Source organism: Rhea americana, unplaced genomic scaffold, assembly GCF_003343005.1.
Source record: "Rhea americana isolate MKP2758 unplaced genomic scaffold, rheAme1 scaffold_28, whole genome shotgun sequence".
In the NCBI taxonomy this organism is placed as follows: Eukaryota; Metazoa; Chordata; class Aves; order Rheiformes; family Rheidae; genus Rhea; species Rhea americana.
Window position 1 is genome coordinate 3853861 of NW_028186401.1, and position 19046 is coordinate 3872906.

A 19046-nucleotide genomic window follows, 5' to 3' on the forward strand; every position below is an offset into this window, starting at 1 on the left:
AAAACATTTGTGGGTTTTCTATTTTTTTTCGGTTCTGGGAACTTTTGATCCGATCCAGTACGTGTTGCTTAACTCCCTTTATGGAGCGTTTGAGTGGAAGCTTTGAGCCTTTGAGATTTACGGTGCAAGAAAGAACTTGATACGGGAGCTGGTTGGCTGCTTTGTCTGACTCTGCCTTCAGCAGTCAAATAAGGTGCAAAGAACTGGCAAAACGAGGCGATCCGGCGGCGGCGGGAGCGGGGCGCCGGCGCAGCGCGGGCTGCCCGTGGGGGCGGCTCGGCTCCCGGACCCACGCGCGCGCCCCACGGTTGGTTGCCTCCCGCTCGCACCGTTTCACCCCCCCCGMCCCCCGATGCCTCTCTTCTGTGCCCCCCGGGACGGGTCCAGCCTTCGACGCCTCCGAGGTGGCGGTGCTGGTGCTGGAAGGAGCCGCGGGCAGGGCAGCGCCCTGCGACAGTCCCCGGCACCCTGCTGTCCCGGGGGGGTGGGGTGGGGGGCTGGTTGCCCCCCGTTTGTGCCTCCCCGTATGGGCTCTGCTGAGTTGTCTGCTTTCGTATCCAACCAGCAGTGGAAAATCCTTGGTGTCGCCCCCCCGGGATTTCGGGCGCTGTTGCTGCTCCGGCTTTCCCGGCTCTCCTCTGCTGTTCCAGCCGTGCCACGCTGCTGACCCCCCAAAGCAGCATGTTCTGCCCCCAGCCCAGTGTGGTTTATTCCGGAGAAGGATCCGGCCCTGTCGGAGGTGCATGGGACTGGTTGGCGAACGGCTTCCGTGGCGGCRGCGGGGCAGGAGGACGTGAGCCCGGCCTGGAGCTGAAAGCGAGAAGGGGGGGCGTAGAGCCTGTTACAACAACGTCTCCCAAAGGCGCCGCTTGAACCGGCAGCCCGGGGAGCGTTCCCAGGGCTGGGGGGACCCAGGGCAAGGCGGCGGCAAGGAGGGCTGCTCGCTCCGGTGGGGGGGTGTTGTTGGAGCAGGGAGTCAAACGTAAACCTGGGAATATTTTGGCTGTCTTGTTTCGTTGCTCGCTTGAAGCTGGGCTCTGGCGTGGAGGAGGCAGTTCTCTGCGAGCGAGACCATGCTGGGGCTGGAAGGAGATGTATTTTTTAGTGCAGGTGGGCTGGGTGTGTTGCTTCCCCCCCCTTTCTGAAATTGCCTTCTCCAGATTCCAGGCCCTCGGTTAGTGGGAACGGGGGGATCTTGCGAGTGGCCAAGGGTTGATAATGCCAGCAGCAGAGCAGGTTTCCACCTCCGCGGCCGGCGCGCCTGCACCCAGCCAGCCGTGCACGTGCGAGCGCTCCGACGGCTTCCTAACCCGGGGGCTTCGCTTGGCTTCTGCGCCAACCTGCTGGTGGTGGCAGGGCTGCACGGGGCGGCGGGGGGCTTGGGAGCAGCGGAGGGGGATGCAGCAGTGATGGGAGGGGGCTCAGGCCTTTTTCCGTGYGTCCTGGCAAAGGGGTCTTGGTCCCCGTCTCGGTCCAGGTCCCGGTCTTGGTCCTGGTCTCAACACTGTAGGGCGTGTGTCAGAGCCCTGCCTGGCTCCGCATGACACCAGCAGGACACTTGTAAGGGGGGGCACTCCTGAAGGCTTTTRGAAAGCTCTGTAACCTGCAGTCGGCAACCACCGGCGTTAAGAGAAGAGCTCCCATCCCCGCGATATTTATTTCCTCGTCCCTGAGCTCTAAGAACAACCAGGTGTTCGAYTGCAGCCCGCAGATTGCTCTGCGCTCGAGTGCAAAGCCCGGCTTACTAAATCACCGCTCCGCCAGCTAAAAATTCCTGCAGCGAGGGGCAGGATTGAATTATGGCCAACGGCAAAACCAGATGCCATCGCCTTGATGAAGTCACCGGGCTCTTGCCGCGGGAGCACAAGCCGGCTGCTGCGCACCCGCTGAGCCGTGGGCCCCGCGCCCCGGCCGCGGCCGCGCTCGGGCGGGCGAAGGCCGGCTTCCCTGCAGATGTGGGAACGCTAAGTCCTTCGGGGCGGATCGCCAGAAGGGCTGTTGAGTCCCTTTTTCCGCTGCATGAGAATGGAGGGATTTAATTCCAGGCAAGGAAAACTCTTCCCCACGCCCATGGGGGGCTCCAGGGGTCAGGCAGAGCACAAGCTTCCCCCRAGTCCCAGGTGTTTCCTGTCCTCTCTGCACAGATGTTGACTTAGGTCCCCAAAGCCCCTARCGATGCTCCAGGGCGTTTGGGTTTAGCCACCTTTTCTTCTGGCACCAGCCCTTTCCGAGGGGAGGAGGACGCGTGGCGGGACGTCCCCGGGGCAGACCCTGCCGCCGCGTCCACCGACCTCGTGGGCACGAAGCAGCGGGCGCCTCCTCACCGGGACAGAGGAGCCCGGGTGGGCCGTGGGGTGCAGCGGGAGAYGCCAGGCTTGGGGGGTCTTTCAGTTAGCAAGTGACTTGTTCTCTTAACATTARAACTTGAGCCCAGGGGCCCTAGCGATGAGATGCATTTAAAAATAGATAAACGTGTGGAAGCCTGTGGCTTGGACCGAGGGACAGGTACTGTCTTCTGCTTCCACGGGCGCTCGAGCGCGGGGAGCGAGTTCGGTGTCTGCAGGGTGCATGCACGCGGTGCAAGGGTCCGTGCTGGGCGCACGCCCGCGAGGGGGAGGGCTGCTCTCCGAAGTCGAGGTGACTGCTTCGGTCCCCGAATCCGCGACRGGCCCGGTGGACGCGAGGCCGGGCACCCGTTGGTGCGAGCTGTCCATAGGCTGTGCGGGGCCGCAGGACATCTGCAGGAGACGGGCAGCCGCCGCTCCCCTCCCCAGCCCCACGCTCAAATCGACGCCTCCGATGGAGATGCCGCAGTCTTTTTTGGCAGGCGTTTAATTGTATAAATTTGCTTCATCTAGATTTATGTGCTCCAGGCTTTTCTCCGTCTCCTCATTTTGTGTCTCATTTAGCTCAGCATTTGAAGGGCTGCAATTGCACAAGAGCACAGTTGGGATGGTTATTCCTAGAGGGAATACACACCTGTAAGCATAAAGCACTTTCTTCCTCCCCAGMCTCTGCTGCCTGCCTTGGCCCGGCAAGGAGGAGGAGGAGGGAGAGGGACCCGCTGCCACGCCTGGAGGGGCCCCAGGGCTGTGGTGGGTGGCTGGTTGCACCTTGAAACGCGATCTGGGAAAAAGGCTCTGGTGCGGAAGGCACCACCCAAAAGCACTGGGATCTGGGGCTGCCAACCCCGAAGCCTTGCTCGAGGCTGCCCCGGGCAGCGCCCGCGGGACCCTCCTGCACCGCCGGAGACGGCGGCGGAGGCCGAGCGCTCTGCGTCGCGCCGGGCACGGGGCGGGACCCGGGTGGCTTCCCCTTGCTCCTCTTCCTCAGCACCCGCGGTGGGACGAGGCGCACGCGCTGTCCTCGAGATCGGGCCGCCTCTGCCGAGCACGATAAACGCACCGGCAGCTGTTGCAACAGCAACGCCGAGCCCTGAGCRCCAGGATTAAGTTTTAAGAGCAAAGTGGGGGGGTCGATCGGTGATCCCGGTTGCTGTCCCAGCAAGGGTACGTCTAGGTGAGCGCGGMGCAGCAATCCCGGCCCCGGACGGCGGCGGGGTGGGGGCTGCGGAGAGGCGCCGTCGCCTCTGCAGAGCATGCCGGGGCCGCGGTAAGGTGACTCGCRGAGCCGAAAGAGCTGACTAAGTGACACGAGCAGTCAAGGGCTCTTTTACAGCATCCCGCAGCTCGTGCCCTAGCTGGCGAAGACACTGACTCTGCTTTTTTTCCTGCCCATGCTTGCCCTGTGTTCCCGTGCCGCCAGGCAAGGAGAGATGCGGGGCCGTGAACTGTGCGCTGGGGGCAAAGGGGAGCTGTCCGTGGCAGGTCCTCCAGATGCTTTAGTGATTGACGCAGGTCGAAATGAGAAAACTCTCTGTGTGTCCCTCTTTTGGCATAAAGAAACCGGAGAAAGCCTTTCCCTGGCATCCTCTTGAGCAGGACAAGGACTGGGTTAAAAGAGAGAGCCTGCGTGGATTGAAGTGTGCCCTCAGATAYGCCACCGCACATCTAGAGTAACTCCATCAGCCTGCCCTTCACCCGGGCTTAATGCATCTGCTGCTTTTRCCAGCGGAAGAGAGTGCAAAATCCAGCCCAGGGGATGGAGGTGGCCCCTCTGGGGTGAACCTCTCCATGCACACCCTTGCAAAATATGAGCGCCAGCGCTTTAAGAGAGTCAGGTTTATTTTTCCCCTTCTGTTCCCTCCTCTTGATCCTCCTCCCCCCACCTCAGTGCAACTGAAACCTGATCTAATCCCTTTGCACATGGGTAATTTATTGGTCTATTGGGCTTTTCTTGATGGCAAATTGCATTGTCTTTCTTCCTGGATTGAGGCTTTGGAGCAGTTTGCTGCATTCCTGCAGCTCTTTTCTCAGGGCTGATCTTTCACACCCCCTCTGAGCCCAGTCAAATCAGTTTTATTGGGCCTCTTTGTTATGCAAACAAGGCAATAATAATCAGGCTATTATTCTGCAAGATTGTGCTTGATTAACAGTTCAAAGGAGGTCGCTGGAGGAGCGCAGCGCTTGCCATGGTGCACGAATCCTTTCACACTGCCTGGGTCAGATGGCCACTGGGCTCTTCTTCGCCGCGTGGTTCCCTCGGCCTCCCCCGGCTGAAACGTAGCCGGCCCCTGCTCGGGAAGCACCATCCATCAGTGCTGGTGGGACCGCGGGGGCTGCTTTCTCCCTCCGCACGGCAGAACGGGCGCTTCGGGGCTCGTTCCTCTCTGCAGCGTGCCAAGACGCCGGTCGACCCGTGCAACAAAACTYGCACGCGGTCTAGGCACCGAAGCGCGCATCTGCCGTGGCACCGCTCCACGGGCGCCCGCAGCGCGCACCCAGCACGCGCCCTGCAGCCTGCACCGCGCTCTCGAGGCGCCCGGGCACGCCAGCGCCGTCACAGCAGGAATGCATTAAATTAGCTGTTAAAGCAATGCATTATTTATACGTTGCTATATATTTCAGCCAGTTCTTCCCTCCGCTGTTAAGCGTGTGCCTGTGCGCACACACAAACTGTTCCTCCCCCTCCTGCCTCTTTCCTACCGCTAACGCTGCTTTTCTCATTTAAACTTCCCTGCTGCGATGGGGGTTCGCTGCAGAATGGTAGTGCTGGAGGTGAAGGGCTTGAGGCAAAGGTGGATGTAGTCAATCCACTCTATTCTTACTTTGGAAAAGTAAAAATTACTCCTGAAAAATTTTACTCCTGAAATCCTGATGGAATGGATCCCATCAGCGATTTTTTTTAAGGAGCAATATGACTTCTAGCTCTTTTCCAGTCATTCTTGCACTAATGGTGACTGCTGTCCACCCAGGAGCAACCCAAATTTCCTTGAAGTTGGTTGGTTGAAGTTGCTGGTATTTAGCACCTCAGAGAATCATGTTTTTCCTATTGAGGTGTCAGTATAAATATGTTTATTTAGATTACTTAAATAAATATGTGTTTAGGAGCCTAAGTCAAGGTGCTCAGATCTGAGGCCAAAGGTAATTACATTTTACCGGGTTCTTAAAAAAAAAAAAAAAAAAAAAAAAAAAGTAAGACTCGCATATCTACACTTCAATCCATATATTTGGAAAGACACGGGATGATGTATTTGCATCACATGTGGGTGATGAAATACTTTCCAGCCCGTTAGTAACCAAGAGGATATGAAACAACATCTTTTAGTAGTGAACATTTTAAAATTAACAAGTCTGGTTAACATGCACCCAAGAGTCTTAAAAGAATTGGCTGAGGGGGTCTTTGGCTTGCTGAAACTAATTTCCAGTAATTCTTATTACTAGAGAAATTACAGAGGAACGGGAGAATTGTTGATTCTCTGCTAGTTCTCTGAAAGAGCGTGATTTGGATAAACGTAGTCCAGGTAACCTGACACTAGTCCAGAGGAAAACAGGGTGCACTGATAAGGAATTAAAAGGCTAGTACTATGTAATTAAAAGCAATCAACATAACTGAAAAGCAACTCTTGTCACACAAACTTGATTTCACTATTTGAGGTTAGCCTTTTGGCTGTTAAAGTTCGCCGCACTCATGTAATACGTTTGCACGTTCGATTTAGCAGCGCGTAGTAAAAAAGCGTCGAAATATCAGGGATCTGCACACACCAAATGGTGAAAGGATTAAGCAGGTTGTGACCAGTCGCAGAAAGTGACTGCCCAGTGGGGATGTTTTAAGTGAGGTTTTGTGGGGAACGGAAGCACTTAGCCACCTGGTGAAATCAGTGCTGATAAAACGCACGGCTAGCGTGCGAGCTGGTGGGTAGGCAAGGGCAGAGCAGGGAGACCCCGGTCCACCGTATGCCACAAGCCCGGCTTTAATGTTGCCAAGTGCGAGTTGCTGCRCGGAGGAAGGAGGCACGCAGCCCACGGGAGGTCGGTCGGCCGGAGGAATGCTCTCCTGGCCACCAGGAACTCTTGAGAAGGTTGTTGCAGAACAGCGGCTTGGCGCAAGCGCTCCAGCGCAACTCTGCAACACGAGGTGTGATCGCCAAGGGTGTAAAAGAGGCGGGCAGTGAGCACGGCCACCAGCGCTGCCTGTCCAGGTACTGGATTTTGCAAAGGAGGCTGGAAAACTGAAGGGGGGGAGGGAGGCAGCAGCATTGATTGTGGGGCTGGGCAAACACCTTCCAGTGAGAACTTAAAAGTGCAAACCCTTTAGCTTATCTAAAGGATTGACAAGTGACTTGACTGCAGTGTGTAAATAACTTTGAGGGAAACATACTGGTTACTAACGGACTTTTTACTGCTTTGGAGAAAATCACTGGTTCTTTTTATGCCCTTACAATGAAGTCAGATAAAATCCAGTCAGAATCAGGACACGCGTTTTGTAAAGGTCATAAGCCYTCCAAACTGTCTACTGAAGGAAGTGGTGGCTTTTCAGAACGGACTCCGCTCAGGTTCGAGACATCCTGTTGRGATATTTGGGATATGCACTTGAACAAACACAGGTCACTAAGTTAAATGCTGGGGTGACTGTCCATCGACCAGGCAAATTAATGCTTTCTTCTGGCCTTAAACTTTCCAAAACTGCTGGTCTTGAGAAATCAGTGCAGGCAATTGAAGTAATGGCCAGCAGCAGCAGGCCGGGTGCAGGTTTGCTCTCTGTCCCAGCCTGTCCTCCAACATCTGTCCACACTGTGCAGGGACCTGAGGTTGCTTGAAAGCAGAAGGTGAAGRCACGAAGAAGGCTGAGGCTGGACTAGCCGGAGGTGAAGCCACCAGTGTGAGATACTGGTTTGTCCCCAGGGCGAGGGGCCATTTGCTATAGACAAGGGTGATGGTGGCACCCAGGTCCAAGCTTGTTACCCAGCTCCTGGRAGAGACTTGCAGGCTCCGTGTTGGMGAGGGGGTTTGTTGCCATGCTAAGTCATCTGTGGTTGAAAAACAGATCCATTGTGAGTAGATGGAAAATAGATTATGTGAAATCGAATAAACATAGCCCCCTGGCACGGGCACAGATGAGCGTGTGCTGCAGTGCCAAAGCTGCTGCCAGAGGGGACGCGAGGAGAAGGCAAGGAGCGCCGGCAGGGCCGGGGGAGAGGGTCCTGTTCGCTGCGGCAGAGCCGTCGCGCCGCGCGGGTTCCCGGCGGGGCCACGGGGCTCGCCGGGCCGCGAGTCGCGCAGGTGTTGGCGTGAGCCCGGCCGTCGCACCACCGCCGCGTCGAGCGGCTCAGCGCGCCCGGAGAGCCGGCCGCTGCGCAGAGGTCGCAGGAGCAAAGCCGCGCGGAGCCCCGCCGGCGAAACCCGCGGGGACCGCGTTCCCCYGGGAATTGGGGCTCGCCTCGGCGCCCGCCGCGGCAAGGGAGAGGTTCGGAGGGGCCGGCGCCGCTCRCGAGCGCGGCGCGAGGCGCCGGCGTTTTTCCGAACCCGCTGGAAGGCGGCRGGGAAAGCAAAGGCGAGCGGCCGGGATCGGCGCGTGCCGCGACTTCRGCACCTGGCCTTTGCGATCTGGCCTTATATGGGGCCGCGAGCGAAATGGCACAAGGGGACGTGTGCCAAACCCGGAGCGATAGCATCTTTAAGAAGAACGCTCCCCCTTCAGGCCTAGGAAGGGAAGAGATGAGCTTTCCTGCCTTCTTTTTTTTTAAGTTAGCACCTTATAAAGTCATGAGTTACCCACGGGCCATGCGGCMGCGTGGCGTGCTCGGCAGTGGGCTGCATTCGGCGTTGAGCCCTGGCGATCGGCGCTGCAGGGAAAAGCAGCCTGGAGGCTCGCTGCCCGCTGCGTCCCCGTGTCCTTGACCTTCTCCACGCTCATTCCGCAAAGACGAGGAGTTTGATGTCTCACCGGGAATGCTGTCGCTCGGAGGCAACAGGAAAATCTTCCTCCCCAGCAGCTTGAAACAGAGCCCACTCTGTCTGGAGCAAATGCTGCCCCAGCCCACGGTGTACGTCTCCCGATCCAAGCAAATGAAGCGTGCCCTTAAAGAGCAACATGCTGCAGCGTTGTTCCTCCTGAAAAYTCAAACCCTATGACATGGTGCCAGTGTGCCGCCTCGGAGCACCCTCGCACGTTGTTTTAGGCACAGCTACTAAGACAGCAAAGATCCTACTGCCTGGTGCCACGGTCGTACGGGGTAGCMGGCAGTAGTGGCATTTGTGTTGCTTTTGCATGCTTTCCTGACTTCTTTCTTCCACCGGGAGGGTCCTGGAGAGTTCACAGAGTTGTGCTTATGCAGTTTGTCATCAGCGGGAGTGAGATGGCATTTCCTTGTTTTCCGCCCCGGTGAACCCACACCCACACCTTCAGCGTCTCACCCTGCAACGCCGCCTGCTTGCTTGCCCCGTGCCAGCGAACGCGCTTGCTCCGGTCKCTCCGACAGTGTTATCGGTACGGGGGCAGGTGTGTGATAGCCTGGGCTGATGCGACCGTTTCTCGGAAGAGCTGGCTCGAGTAGCRCCTCTACTCCACCTTCTCCAAGCTCTGACACTGCTCTAGCTGTAGCGCAGTGGGACAGCTCCCTTCGAACATACATAACCCTCCCGGAGTGAGGGGGGGAGCCGTCGGGGAGCCGGGCTTTCCTGTTTGGTGGTAACATTAGTGTCGCTCACATAGGAGAACCGCGGAGCACCGCGCTGCCATCGCAGATCAGCTGCCTGCGGTGGGAAGCCCACGGCTAAGCAATGTGTCTTTGGCAGAAATCCACAGTCTCGGGGCTGCAAAGGGAGGCAGATGATGTAATGAGTATTGTAAACCCGACCCGCAAATGTAGAAGGCCTAAGAGATAACAGAGCCCAGGTTCTGCRTCAAGAACTGTTATCTAGTTACCTCTGGCTAACAACCAGTTAAAGACGACCACAAAGGGCTTTCCACAAGATTTCTTGCAGTTTTAATTTGGACGCTGCCAAGATGAAACAAACCCTATGGTCTCTGTGCTGTTGCTAGCATCTGAGTTTATTAAACACGAAATTTAAAACTGTGAAGAACCTGTCACCATTTCCTATTTGCACTTCACTCCTTTTGGAAAGAGTGGAGACAGGCTGTTTCTTGAAGCAGAACTGCTTAGTGTTTTATAGCCTCGTTCCCCCTTCCTGGTTTTCCAATACTGACTATGTTTAGGTTTCCAGCACTACAAGAGAATGTTTAAAACTAAAACATACTGTTGTCCCTGAAACAATGCTGGGGTTTGTAACTTTCTTTTTAAACAAATCTGAAATGATTTTGGCACAAGTGCATTGCCAGCCTCCTGCTAAACAAACCCCGAGACTGGAATAATACGTGTCCGCCTGCGAGAGGCACCGCAAAAGCATCTGGAAGCGGGGCTTTTTTAGCTGTTGTCGCGTTTGGTGGCTGATCCCATCCAGTTTCCAGGCACTCTGAGGGGCTGATTAAGAGGAGGGGAAGGAAAACACCATGCGCTGTAGGTGGTGTGAGCCTGGGCTCCGAACTGGCGGAGGCAGAGCGACGGCTGCGGGAGGCTCGGTGAAGGCCGTGGGCTTCTGCGCAGCTGCTTTCCGGTCCGCTCCAGGGAAGCCACACTGCCCTGGGGAGCAGACACTGGCGGGGAAGGGAAGGATCCAGATTTTCTTTGCCCTGCTCCAGCTTGCCAGCAGGCTGCAGGGCCCCCGCCGAGTCGAGGCTGAGCGTGGTAAAAGCCCCGGCCAGCCGGGTCCCCTGCGCGAGCAGCGCCTGGCTCCCGTCCCGGCTCCCCACCACGCTCGCTGCGAAGGGCAGAGGCACGCGCTCCCCATCCCGCCCCCACCCCAGCCCGCTGCCGTCGCCGCTGTTTCCGCGGGCGGGTTGTCCACCCGCTCTCGGCAAGAGCTTCGCAGATCCGGCCTCTTCCCCTGCCCTTGGCCCTGCTGGTGCACCGAGCACGYGCGGGATGCAGCCGTAGTGCTGGGAGCCCTGGAGAATTACTGACCTGCCCAACACGCTCCGTGAAAAAGCAGTATTTTTCCAAGCTCTCAGGATCACTTCTGCCCTTTCAGTCTGGTGTTTAAGCTGCAAGCAACATTTAAGCCCTTTGCAGGAGCGTCAGCGCATCAGGGCTGCCCTGTGCAGTGTCTTGCCCTGTAGGTCCCGGCGCRCTGGGAGCCTGAGCCTTGATGACTCGGGGACCTCTGGCTTGCAGCTGATCTGTCACCCACACAGCTGAGGCTGGAGCCTGATTAGGGTCTTGCCTGTTTCTTTCTCACATTTTCCTTTGATATCCTTATTTCTGTGCAGCTTTCTGAAGCGTGGAGGTGGGGGCATGGAGGCTGTCTCCCAGCACATACCATTCCCGGCACTGATGATGCCACGGGAGCACCGCTGCGTCAGGGTGCTCGGCGTAGATCGGGCGCCCCATAGCTCTCGGGGAAGTGCCTGTGTCTGTCCTTCCACGTGCTGCGTTTCCCTCCCCGCTCTCAGCTGCGCTTTGGAAGCAGCTGACCTTGGTGGGAACTGCCCAGCTTCAAGGAGGGCTTGGTCCTGGGGCTTTGCAAGGAGGTGTCAGGGCAGAGGTGTCTCAAGCCAGTGTAGTGAGAGAAGGGTTTGTACAAGGGGGAACAAACAGCTACAAGAGAGAAATGGGGTCAAGCKTGTGATTTGGAGTCTTTATTCACGAAGCTGAGGCTGCCTTGGTGGTGTCAGATCTGCCAGGTTGGGTGGTTTCCAGCACCTCTGCAAAAAGCTCTCAGCKGTGCTTGTGCGAGGCACTGACAGAGCCTCCTCGACCACACGCTGTACCTCTGTGCATCGCGGAGTGCCTGGAGCACAGTGCCAGGGCTGGGCTTCCCCGTGCTTGCAGAGGGATCAAAGGATGGGCGCGCACATTTTTGTCATGGCAGAGTCAGTTYGAACACAGTGCACAGTAATTCATGCTTTTTTTTTTTTACTTTTTTTTTTTGGCAACACAGCGTTTTGAATGTCAARCCTGCAAAAGGCATTAGAAACGCCATTGCATCTCCCCTCAAAATTAATGATCCTGCCTTATCCCAGCTAATGAATACATCCCATTCTTCCCCATCCTAGTTTTCCCTCGGGAGGATTCATCTAAAGGCTAGATGCTCTTTCCCTTCTTGGCCTTAAGTRGGGCAGATCTTGCTGATTTCTTTAGCTTTGATGCGTGAGAATTGAGTCATGTGAGAGGGACACGTCCGGTGACCGAGGCCCCATCATGTGGTGGAGTCAATGTCATGAGCTTGGGTCGAGGGAGAAAGACACGGCTTTTTGCTGGGCCTAGAGCCGGATCCCCCGTGTGCAGGGAGATACCAGCCAGGAGCAGGGATCTGAATATTGATCACTGTGTTTTCTCTCCCCTCCTCCTCTCCCTTTCTGCAGTGACGTCTCCATGCAAAATCCTCAAGTGCAACTCTGACTTCTGGGCAGCCACRTCTGGCTCTCACCCGCTGGGCACGGAGGAGGCACCCGAGTTCTGCACGGCGCTGCGCGCCTACGCTCACTGCACCCGCCGCACGGCCCGCACCTGCAGGGGCGACCTGGCCTACCACTCCGCCGTTCATGGCATAGACGATCTCATGGTGCAGCACAACTGCTCTAAGGATGGCCCCACTTCCCAGCCCCGGCTCCGGACGTTGCCCCCCGGGGATAGCCAGGAGCGCTCCGACAGCCCCGAAATCTGCCACTACGAGAAGAGCTTTCACAAACACTCGGCCACTCCGAACTATACTCACTGTGGGCTCTTTGGAGACCCCCACCTCAGGACATTCACAGACAGCTTCCAGACCTGCAAGGTGCAAGGGGCTTGGCCGCTCATAGACAATAACTACCTGAACGTCCAAGTCACCAACACACCGGTGCTGCCTGGCTCCACAGCTACTGCAACAAGCAAGGTGAGGCTCTGTGAGCAGGGGCGGTCAGGGTAGGAGGTACTTCTGAATGGCCTTGCTTTCCACCATCTGTCTCTTCCACGGTTTGCACATCTCCTTGAGGAAAATAAGAAGGGGGCAGGAACCTCTCTGAATTCGTGAGTGGCCCTGAGTCTCAGATACTTATCCTGACTCCCCTTCCTCTGCTCCCAGATCTGCTTTTCCTTTGAATGACTCGTGCTTTCTTCCTGAGACCCCTTCATGGTTAGCAAGCCGAGATGGTGCAGTTCAGAGGCCAGTCATGGCCAAAGGAGTGGAGGGCTCCGTCTTGGAGGACTCCAGATGATAGCTGTAAATAAATAGACCAGGAATGAGGCCAGTAATAGGAGACAGACCCCACGCCACTTCTCGTATCACTTTCTTTCCATGCAAGGATCAAAAGCGGACCTTTCCTGTGCTTACTGTCTCCCACTGTCTCCCACTATCACCCAACCTCACTGTCCCTGTCCCTTTCTGTCCCTATGGTGTCATCCATTTGCTGGGTGGTGGATGCAGCCCCCTGAGTCCTTCAAAGCAGGAAAACCCTGTCTGGGAGCAAAGCAGGTGAGAGAGTGAGCACAACAGACCAACACCAGGAATGGCTGGTAGCCTGCTGCAAGTTGCTGGAGGTTTAAACGAGATGTAGCTGCACCTTGGCTTTGGAGAACAACRTTTGAGGAGAAAAGCCTCAGCTCCCACACAAGCAGATACAATCATTGCCAGAACAGGGATAGTGATGACTGTTGGCAGCCTTGGCCCATTACCCAACATCTCCCACAGGCCCAACACTGCTCTGTAGTACCATTACAGCCATAACCAGGGTTATAGTATGCTGTAGCACAGATGTGCTGTTAAAAAGCTCAGGCTGCCAGGGTTTGGCGTCAAGGCATGCACATCAGCTGGGGCAGAGTGGGAGGCTGGGCTTCCCTGCCAGGCCAGAAGAGGTTCTGATGGAGTTTTGCATCTTACCTAGAAGTGCTGAGAAACAGGGAGCCCCAAAATATCCTGGCAACCATGAGGTCGAAGGACAAATTCAGAACAGTTCTTTTCAGCTCTAGGTGTGACCTTCTCAGAGCAAGATGGGACTAGCATTTTGGTTTTGATCTGTCCCTAATAAACCTCCTTAAAGAATACTTAAAGCAGCTCTCAACTTCTTTTCGTCTACCAAATGAGAGGTAGACGAAAGGAGGCCGAAGCCTTGCAAAGAAATCGAGCTTGAGAGAGGTAGGAACTTGAGGCTCCCTGGGACCAGAGATCTCTAGGTTAAATCCCAGGATGGCCACTATCTTATACAAATTTCTTTTCCCCTTATCTCTCTCACGAGCTTGCGGTGAGGAGAGATTAGTCATAGGATCTACAGCATGAGCTATGTGAAGAATTACTGGGTAATTCCTTGGCTAGAGGACCATGTGCTGTTGGAAAGGACAGGAGCCTCTTAGACTATGGGGCTCTTCGTGGTTTTGCACAACAGCCTCTGATCTACCCATTTTCTTTCCAGCAGCAGGCAGGGCTGGAGTTCAGAGGAGGTGGCAGAAGGACAATTCAAGTGACAGTGTAGCCTGAAAGCCAGGGAAAACTGATGTCTCAGGAAATGGCTGAGGTGGGGATATGAGGGCTGCTGCAGGGCTGGGAGCATCTGGGACCTTGGAAGAGAAGTGTGTGGGAGAGGGACATCGCCATGGCCCTGMACACAGCTGCTCTTGGCCCCTTGCCAGAGCATTGGGAACAGAGGTCCTAGGGGAGTCTCATTTTTTTTTCACTTTATATCCGGCCTATAGGCATATCTGCCATGTTGGACTGTGGAGTTTGTGGCTTACATGCGGATATTGGAGCCATCTCTTTTCTGGCCCTCCCCCCTCACAGAGCTCCAGCCAGTCTCATTCTGGTCCTCCTTGTGGGTCTACATGCAGGGAAGGGGCTCCCTTTYCCACTTCTCCCTCGGGGAAAGAAGTGCAAAAGGAAGAGCAAACTTGCTCTCCCCTGCAAGCAAACTCTACTCTTCCTCCTCTTCATCATGCCTTCCTCCAGCACAGCCTGCTGGAGCCAAGTAAGCAAGAGAAGAGCAAGTGCAGTGAAGTCACCTACTCCAGGAAGTGACCCAAGTTTGAGCCTAGATTGTGAGTGGGGAATTGTCTTGGGCTCAGCCTTTGCTAGCATCACTCCACAGGAAGGCATCCCTAGTCGAACGTGAGGAAGGAACACATGTCTATGTGCTTACGATGGAGCATGGTGTCTGCTAGGGTCTAGAGGAACAGACCCTGTTTGTCTACGAGCGGGGTGGGGAAGGGAGGAGGCCAGACCCTTCAGGTCTAAATGCTGTGGGAGCCAATAGAGGCTTTTCACCACCTTCAGGAGAGTCAGGATTCATCTTCCCCTGCCAGCTGCCAAGTCCTGAAGGCAAGATGGTCATTAGTGTACAGGCATGCCCTGACAAGCTTGTAATTCATGGTACTCCACACAAGCCCCAGCTACAAGAGAGCTCTTGTGCTGGGTCAGGAGATAAGAGCTCAGATTCAGACTGTAGGTTYAGGTTCAGTCTCACCTCTGGTTCTTGCCTCTATGCCACTTGCTTGCATGGTATCTTTGCTTTTATGGACGAGGGAGGATGGGGCCGCATCTTAGGAGGAACTCCCTGCCATCAGCTGAAGCCCCTGCTCCTGAAGGATCTGAGCAGACTTGATTCTCCACTCCCATATGCCTTGGTGGCTGTATATTCCTTGGGTTGTCAGCACTTGTAGTAACTGTTCCTTTCTTTCCTCCTCTACAGCTCACCATCATTTTCAAGAGCTTCCAGGAGTGCGTGGACCAGAAAGTGTACCAGGCAGAGATGGATGAGCTGCCTGCTGCCTTTGCCGATGGCTCCAAGAATGGCGGAGACAAACATGGAGCCAACAGCCTGAAGATCACCGAGAAAGTCTCAGGCCAGCACATTGAGATCCAGGCGAAGTACATTGGCACCACCATCGTGGTGAGACAGGTGGGCCGGTACCTCACCTTCGCCGTGCGAATGCCGGAGGAGGTGGTGAATGCTGTGGAGGACAGGGACAATCAAGGCCTCTACCTGTGTCTCCACGGTTGCCCACTTAACCAACAGATTGACTTCCAGACCTTCCGCTCCGCTCAGGCCACAGAGGGCCGCACTCGTAGGAAGGGGCCCAGCCTCCCTGCCTCCCCTGAGGCCTTCACGTACGAAACAGCCACAGCCAAGTGCAAGGAAAAGCTGCCCATAGAGGACCTCTACTTCCAGTCCTGCGTCTTCGACCTCCTCACCACGGGGGACGTCAACTTCATGCTGGCTGCTTATTATGCCTTTGAGGACGTGAAGATGCTTCACTCCAATAAAGACAAACTGCACCTCTATGAAAGGACACGGGACCTCGTCCCTGGCAATGCGGCTCCCTCAGGGCGTCCTCTGGCCCTCCCTGCCCTCTGGGCAGCACTGCTGTGTTTGAGTCAGTGTTGGTTAGGGTTGTTGTAGATGTTTACTCCTACGTGCCGCATAGAATGGGGAAAAGGGAGCAGGAAGGGATGACGCGACGGCGGTGCTGGACAATGAGAGGTTGGATAGTGGATCCAGCTGGGAGATAAGGATTRTCCTCAAATCTCAGCCCCTCTCTTCAGTGCTAGCCCTTCCGCTTCCCAGTTCTTGCCTGGGAGGAACGTGCTGCCCCCAGGACCAGTTAGGAGTTTTTGCTGGACTATACCTCACRTGGTTCTTCCTCACCTCCCCCTGTCTTCCTCCTCCTCCCAGTAGTATGGATGTTGGGGAGCACCTGCCTCCTCTTAGAGCTCCCTYGTGGTACTGAAAATGCTTGTGGTGACTGTGATTTTGGCGTTCGTGACCGTGGCTTTGTGTTAGGGGAGCTGAGCCCGCGAGGAAGCAAGACGGGGGCAGGTTTTCCGCTCGCTGGGTGCCACGCTCGTTTTCCTGCTGTGCTGTTAAGGTGCTCAGCCCCTTCAGCGGCCCGTTTTGCACACCCGGCTCTYCGTGTAACATTGCTCCTTTGCGAGCACCGGTGTGAAGGGGCAGGTGGCAAAGAGAAGCAGCACGGCACTTTGCTGGTGCTGGGCTGTCCTGCTCTGGCAGCTGGCGGGCATGAGGCAGCTTCTGGGCGCAGGGGGGACACGTTCCTCAAGTCCTGCCTGGTGTTTGCTGTGGTTCGAAGGGCACCTCCTATTTTACCCTGATCACTTGGCTGATTTTCTCAGTAGGTTTTATTCCTGGCTGCCTAACGTCTGTGTTCAGACCCACTGAGGACTCTTGATTGCGACAGGAGAAACCTGGCCAGTACAAGCAGTTTCTTCAACTTCTGCCCAGCACTGGAGGAGTTCCTTGTGCTGCTTGCTCTTTGCTCCCCTAAAATGGGCAGCAGAAAGGATTGTCAGTGGGGAGACCCGATCTGCATGTCTCCCAAGCCCTGTGCCGTCGGCGGGGCCTGCACCYCCTCCTGAGCGCTTGCAAGGGAAGCCCATGAGCCAGCCGGGCCCCGGGAGCGGAGCAAGAGCTTCACTCCCTGTTTGTTTGCTGCTAGGTCTCTGCTCTTCTCCTAGTCCTGGGGGCCTGACTTGCTACCCCATTTCAGACCAGTTGCACCTTAAGCCCTGTTGGGCTTGAATCTGAAATGGGGCAATGTTAGAAGTCCAGCCAGGAGATRGGATGCAGCAGAGGACCCTCCCCAAATGCCCCCAAAAGTCCATTCCCTGGCTYGAAACCATCAGTAATCTCCTTCCCCTTGCAGTGTAGACTGTCTGTCTCTTCTTCCCCATGCTCCTCTGTGGTTCACCTCAACACTCACTGAACAAACAGCAAGACCATCGCTGGTCTGCGTCTCAGAGACCTCTTTATGGATTTCCCCTTCTTTCCTCAGAGGGAAGTTCCCAGAAACCAGCCCCAAACAATGCATAGCTCATGGGGGCAGCTCCTCTTCTCAAAGGTGGTCTCTGGGTACAATGAGACAAGCTATCACCAAAAGAGAGGGACAGGCTACACATTTGGCAGTCGGAACCGGCGCCAAGAGGCAGCCTGATGTAAATACGCAATGTGACTATTCAATGTGTCCTAACAGCTCTAGAGCTCCATTTGTAAAGCAGCAGAGAAATGCAAAAGTGTGTCAATGGATGTAATTTATATTGTCTCTTTAATATATAGAGCCCTGGCATTGATCTCGTGTGACTGTACAGATGAAGAGATGTAATTGGTTTTTAAATGTTTAAAGAAAGAAAAGAAACAAAACAATGTGTTTACTACTTTGCTCCTTGCTTTGTTTGCTGATGCCCCAGATATTCTRTTTAGGGAGATTTTAAAATCAAGATACCACAGTTTGGAGGCACTGAGACCAACCACTGGACCGTAGCACTAGACGGTTTGATGCTGCCTGGGGTGGCAGCTTCCCAATGCACTAATTGCTTAGCTAAGTTCAGGCCTTTCTTTTCCCTTTCCTAAATAAAGRGCCAAATTTTTGTCTCCCCTAGGAACTGGAGATGCAAGTTTTGAAAGCTAAAATTTGTCACTGGATAAAAGGAGACCAGTTCTCAATCTAGTACCGCATAGATAACCTCACTAGGCAAAGCATCTCTGAGGAGTTGGCACTTCTTCAAAGCAGGCTGAGCCGTGCCACAGCATGCTAATGGGTCAGTACTTCCTGTACGACCTCTGCTTCCTAAAAAGCGGTCAYGCTAAGGCATGTTGCGCTGTGGTTTGGGGCTAATTTCCAGCCTAGAAAAGTCTGTCATTATCTCATGGCCCAGTGCCCCTCTCCAGGTGAGCGCTCCAGTGGTGGTCGGCTGCAGTACAGTGGTTGGGGTATCCCTATTTTAGAAGCAAACAGTGAAGCACTTTATTTTGGTTGTGTTTGACCCAGTTCTGGTTAAAGGTGAAGTGTGGCCAAGAGACACCCAATACTTGGAAACAGCAAAAAAATATATACATAGGCAAGGAGGAGGAGGGGTGTTGTGAGAAGAAGGTTCCCCATCTCCTCCCTGTGTTCAGACCCACAGGAGTGTCACCGTGTGTATAGACTGTAAATTATTTATTGAGAGAAATGCAAGTAAAGTTTGAGGTTTTTTGACAATAAATTAGTGGGTCTCTTTTGTTCTCTCTGTGTTGTATCATGCTGTCTGTCTTTGAGGATGAGAATGGTATCTACTGCCTTTTCTGCACGATCACTAAAGTAGCTTTCTACAGTGTGCAACCCACGGACCCTTAGCTGCTCGTCTCTGCCCTAAGGTCTCATCGCGTAACTTAAGAGTCCTCAGAACCTTAGAAAGAAAGCAAACTTGCAGCAACAAGACGATCGAGTCTCCCTCCCCTCCTCGCTCCTGAGGCCAAGCAGCGCAGATCCTGGCTGCCCTGTGCATCACTCTCCAGAGCTGTCATGCTGTCTCTGACTTCAGTCCCTGGCAGCACGGACTCCCGGGACTGAGCACCTTTGTTTCAGACTCGGTTCTCAGCCCAAATTGAGTCTATTACTGCCCTCTGAAGAAGGAAACCAAAGCTACTTTTCTTTCTTGTGCTCATTTTCCTTTTTTAAGCAGCTCAAGGACTCTGTGCCCCTGCAGCTGGGGCCAGGAGGTTGTTAAGGCCAACACAGAGACCGCTGTGGACAGAAGACATGCTGTTCTGACAAATTTGGGCAGAGGCGTAGCAAACCTGGAGCCCCGCCAGGGCTCAGCCACTGTGCAGCAGTCCAACACTGCGCCCAGGCTGCTCCCCGAGCAGGTCCCGCTCCCTCACCTGTAGTGAGGGCCTCTATTTTA

At 55.1% G+C, this 19046-nt stretch overlaps 1 protein-coding gene across 1 annotated transcript in view; it reads left to right on the top strand.

Annotated features, from left to right (window-relative positions):
• RGMA (repulsive guidance molecule BMP co-receptor a) overlaps positions 1–18365 on the top strand; it is a 28034-nt gene extending 9669 nt beyond the window's left edge. The window contains exons 3-4 of the mRNA XM_085308635.1: positions 11764–12275; positions 15058–18365. Coding sequence (XP_085164761.1) covers positions 11764–12275; positions 15058–15768 — 1223 coding nt within the window. The 3' untranslated portion in view covers positions 15769–18365. The remainder of the gene's footprint in view (positions 1–11763; positions 12276–15057) is intronic.
• Positions 18366–19046: the final 681 nt, after the last annotated feature.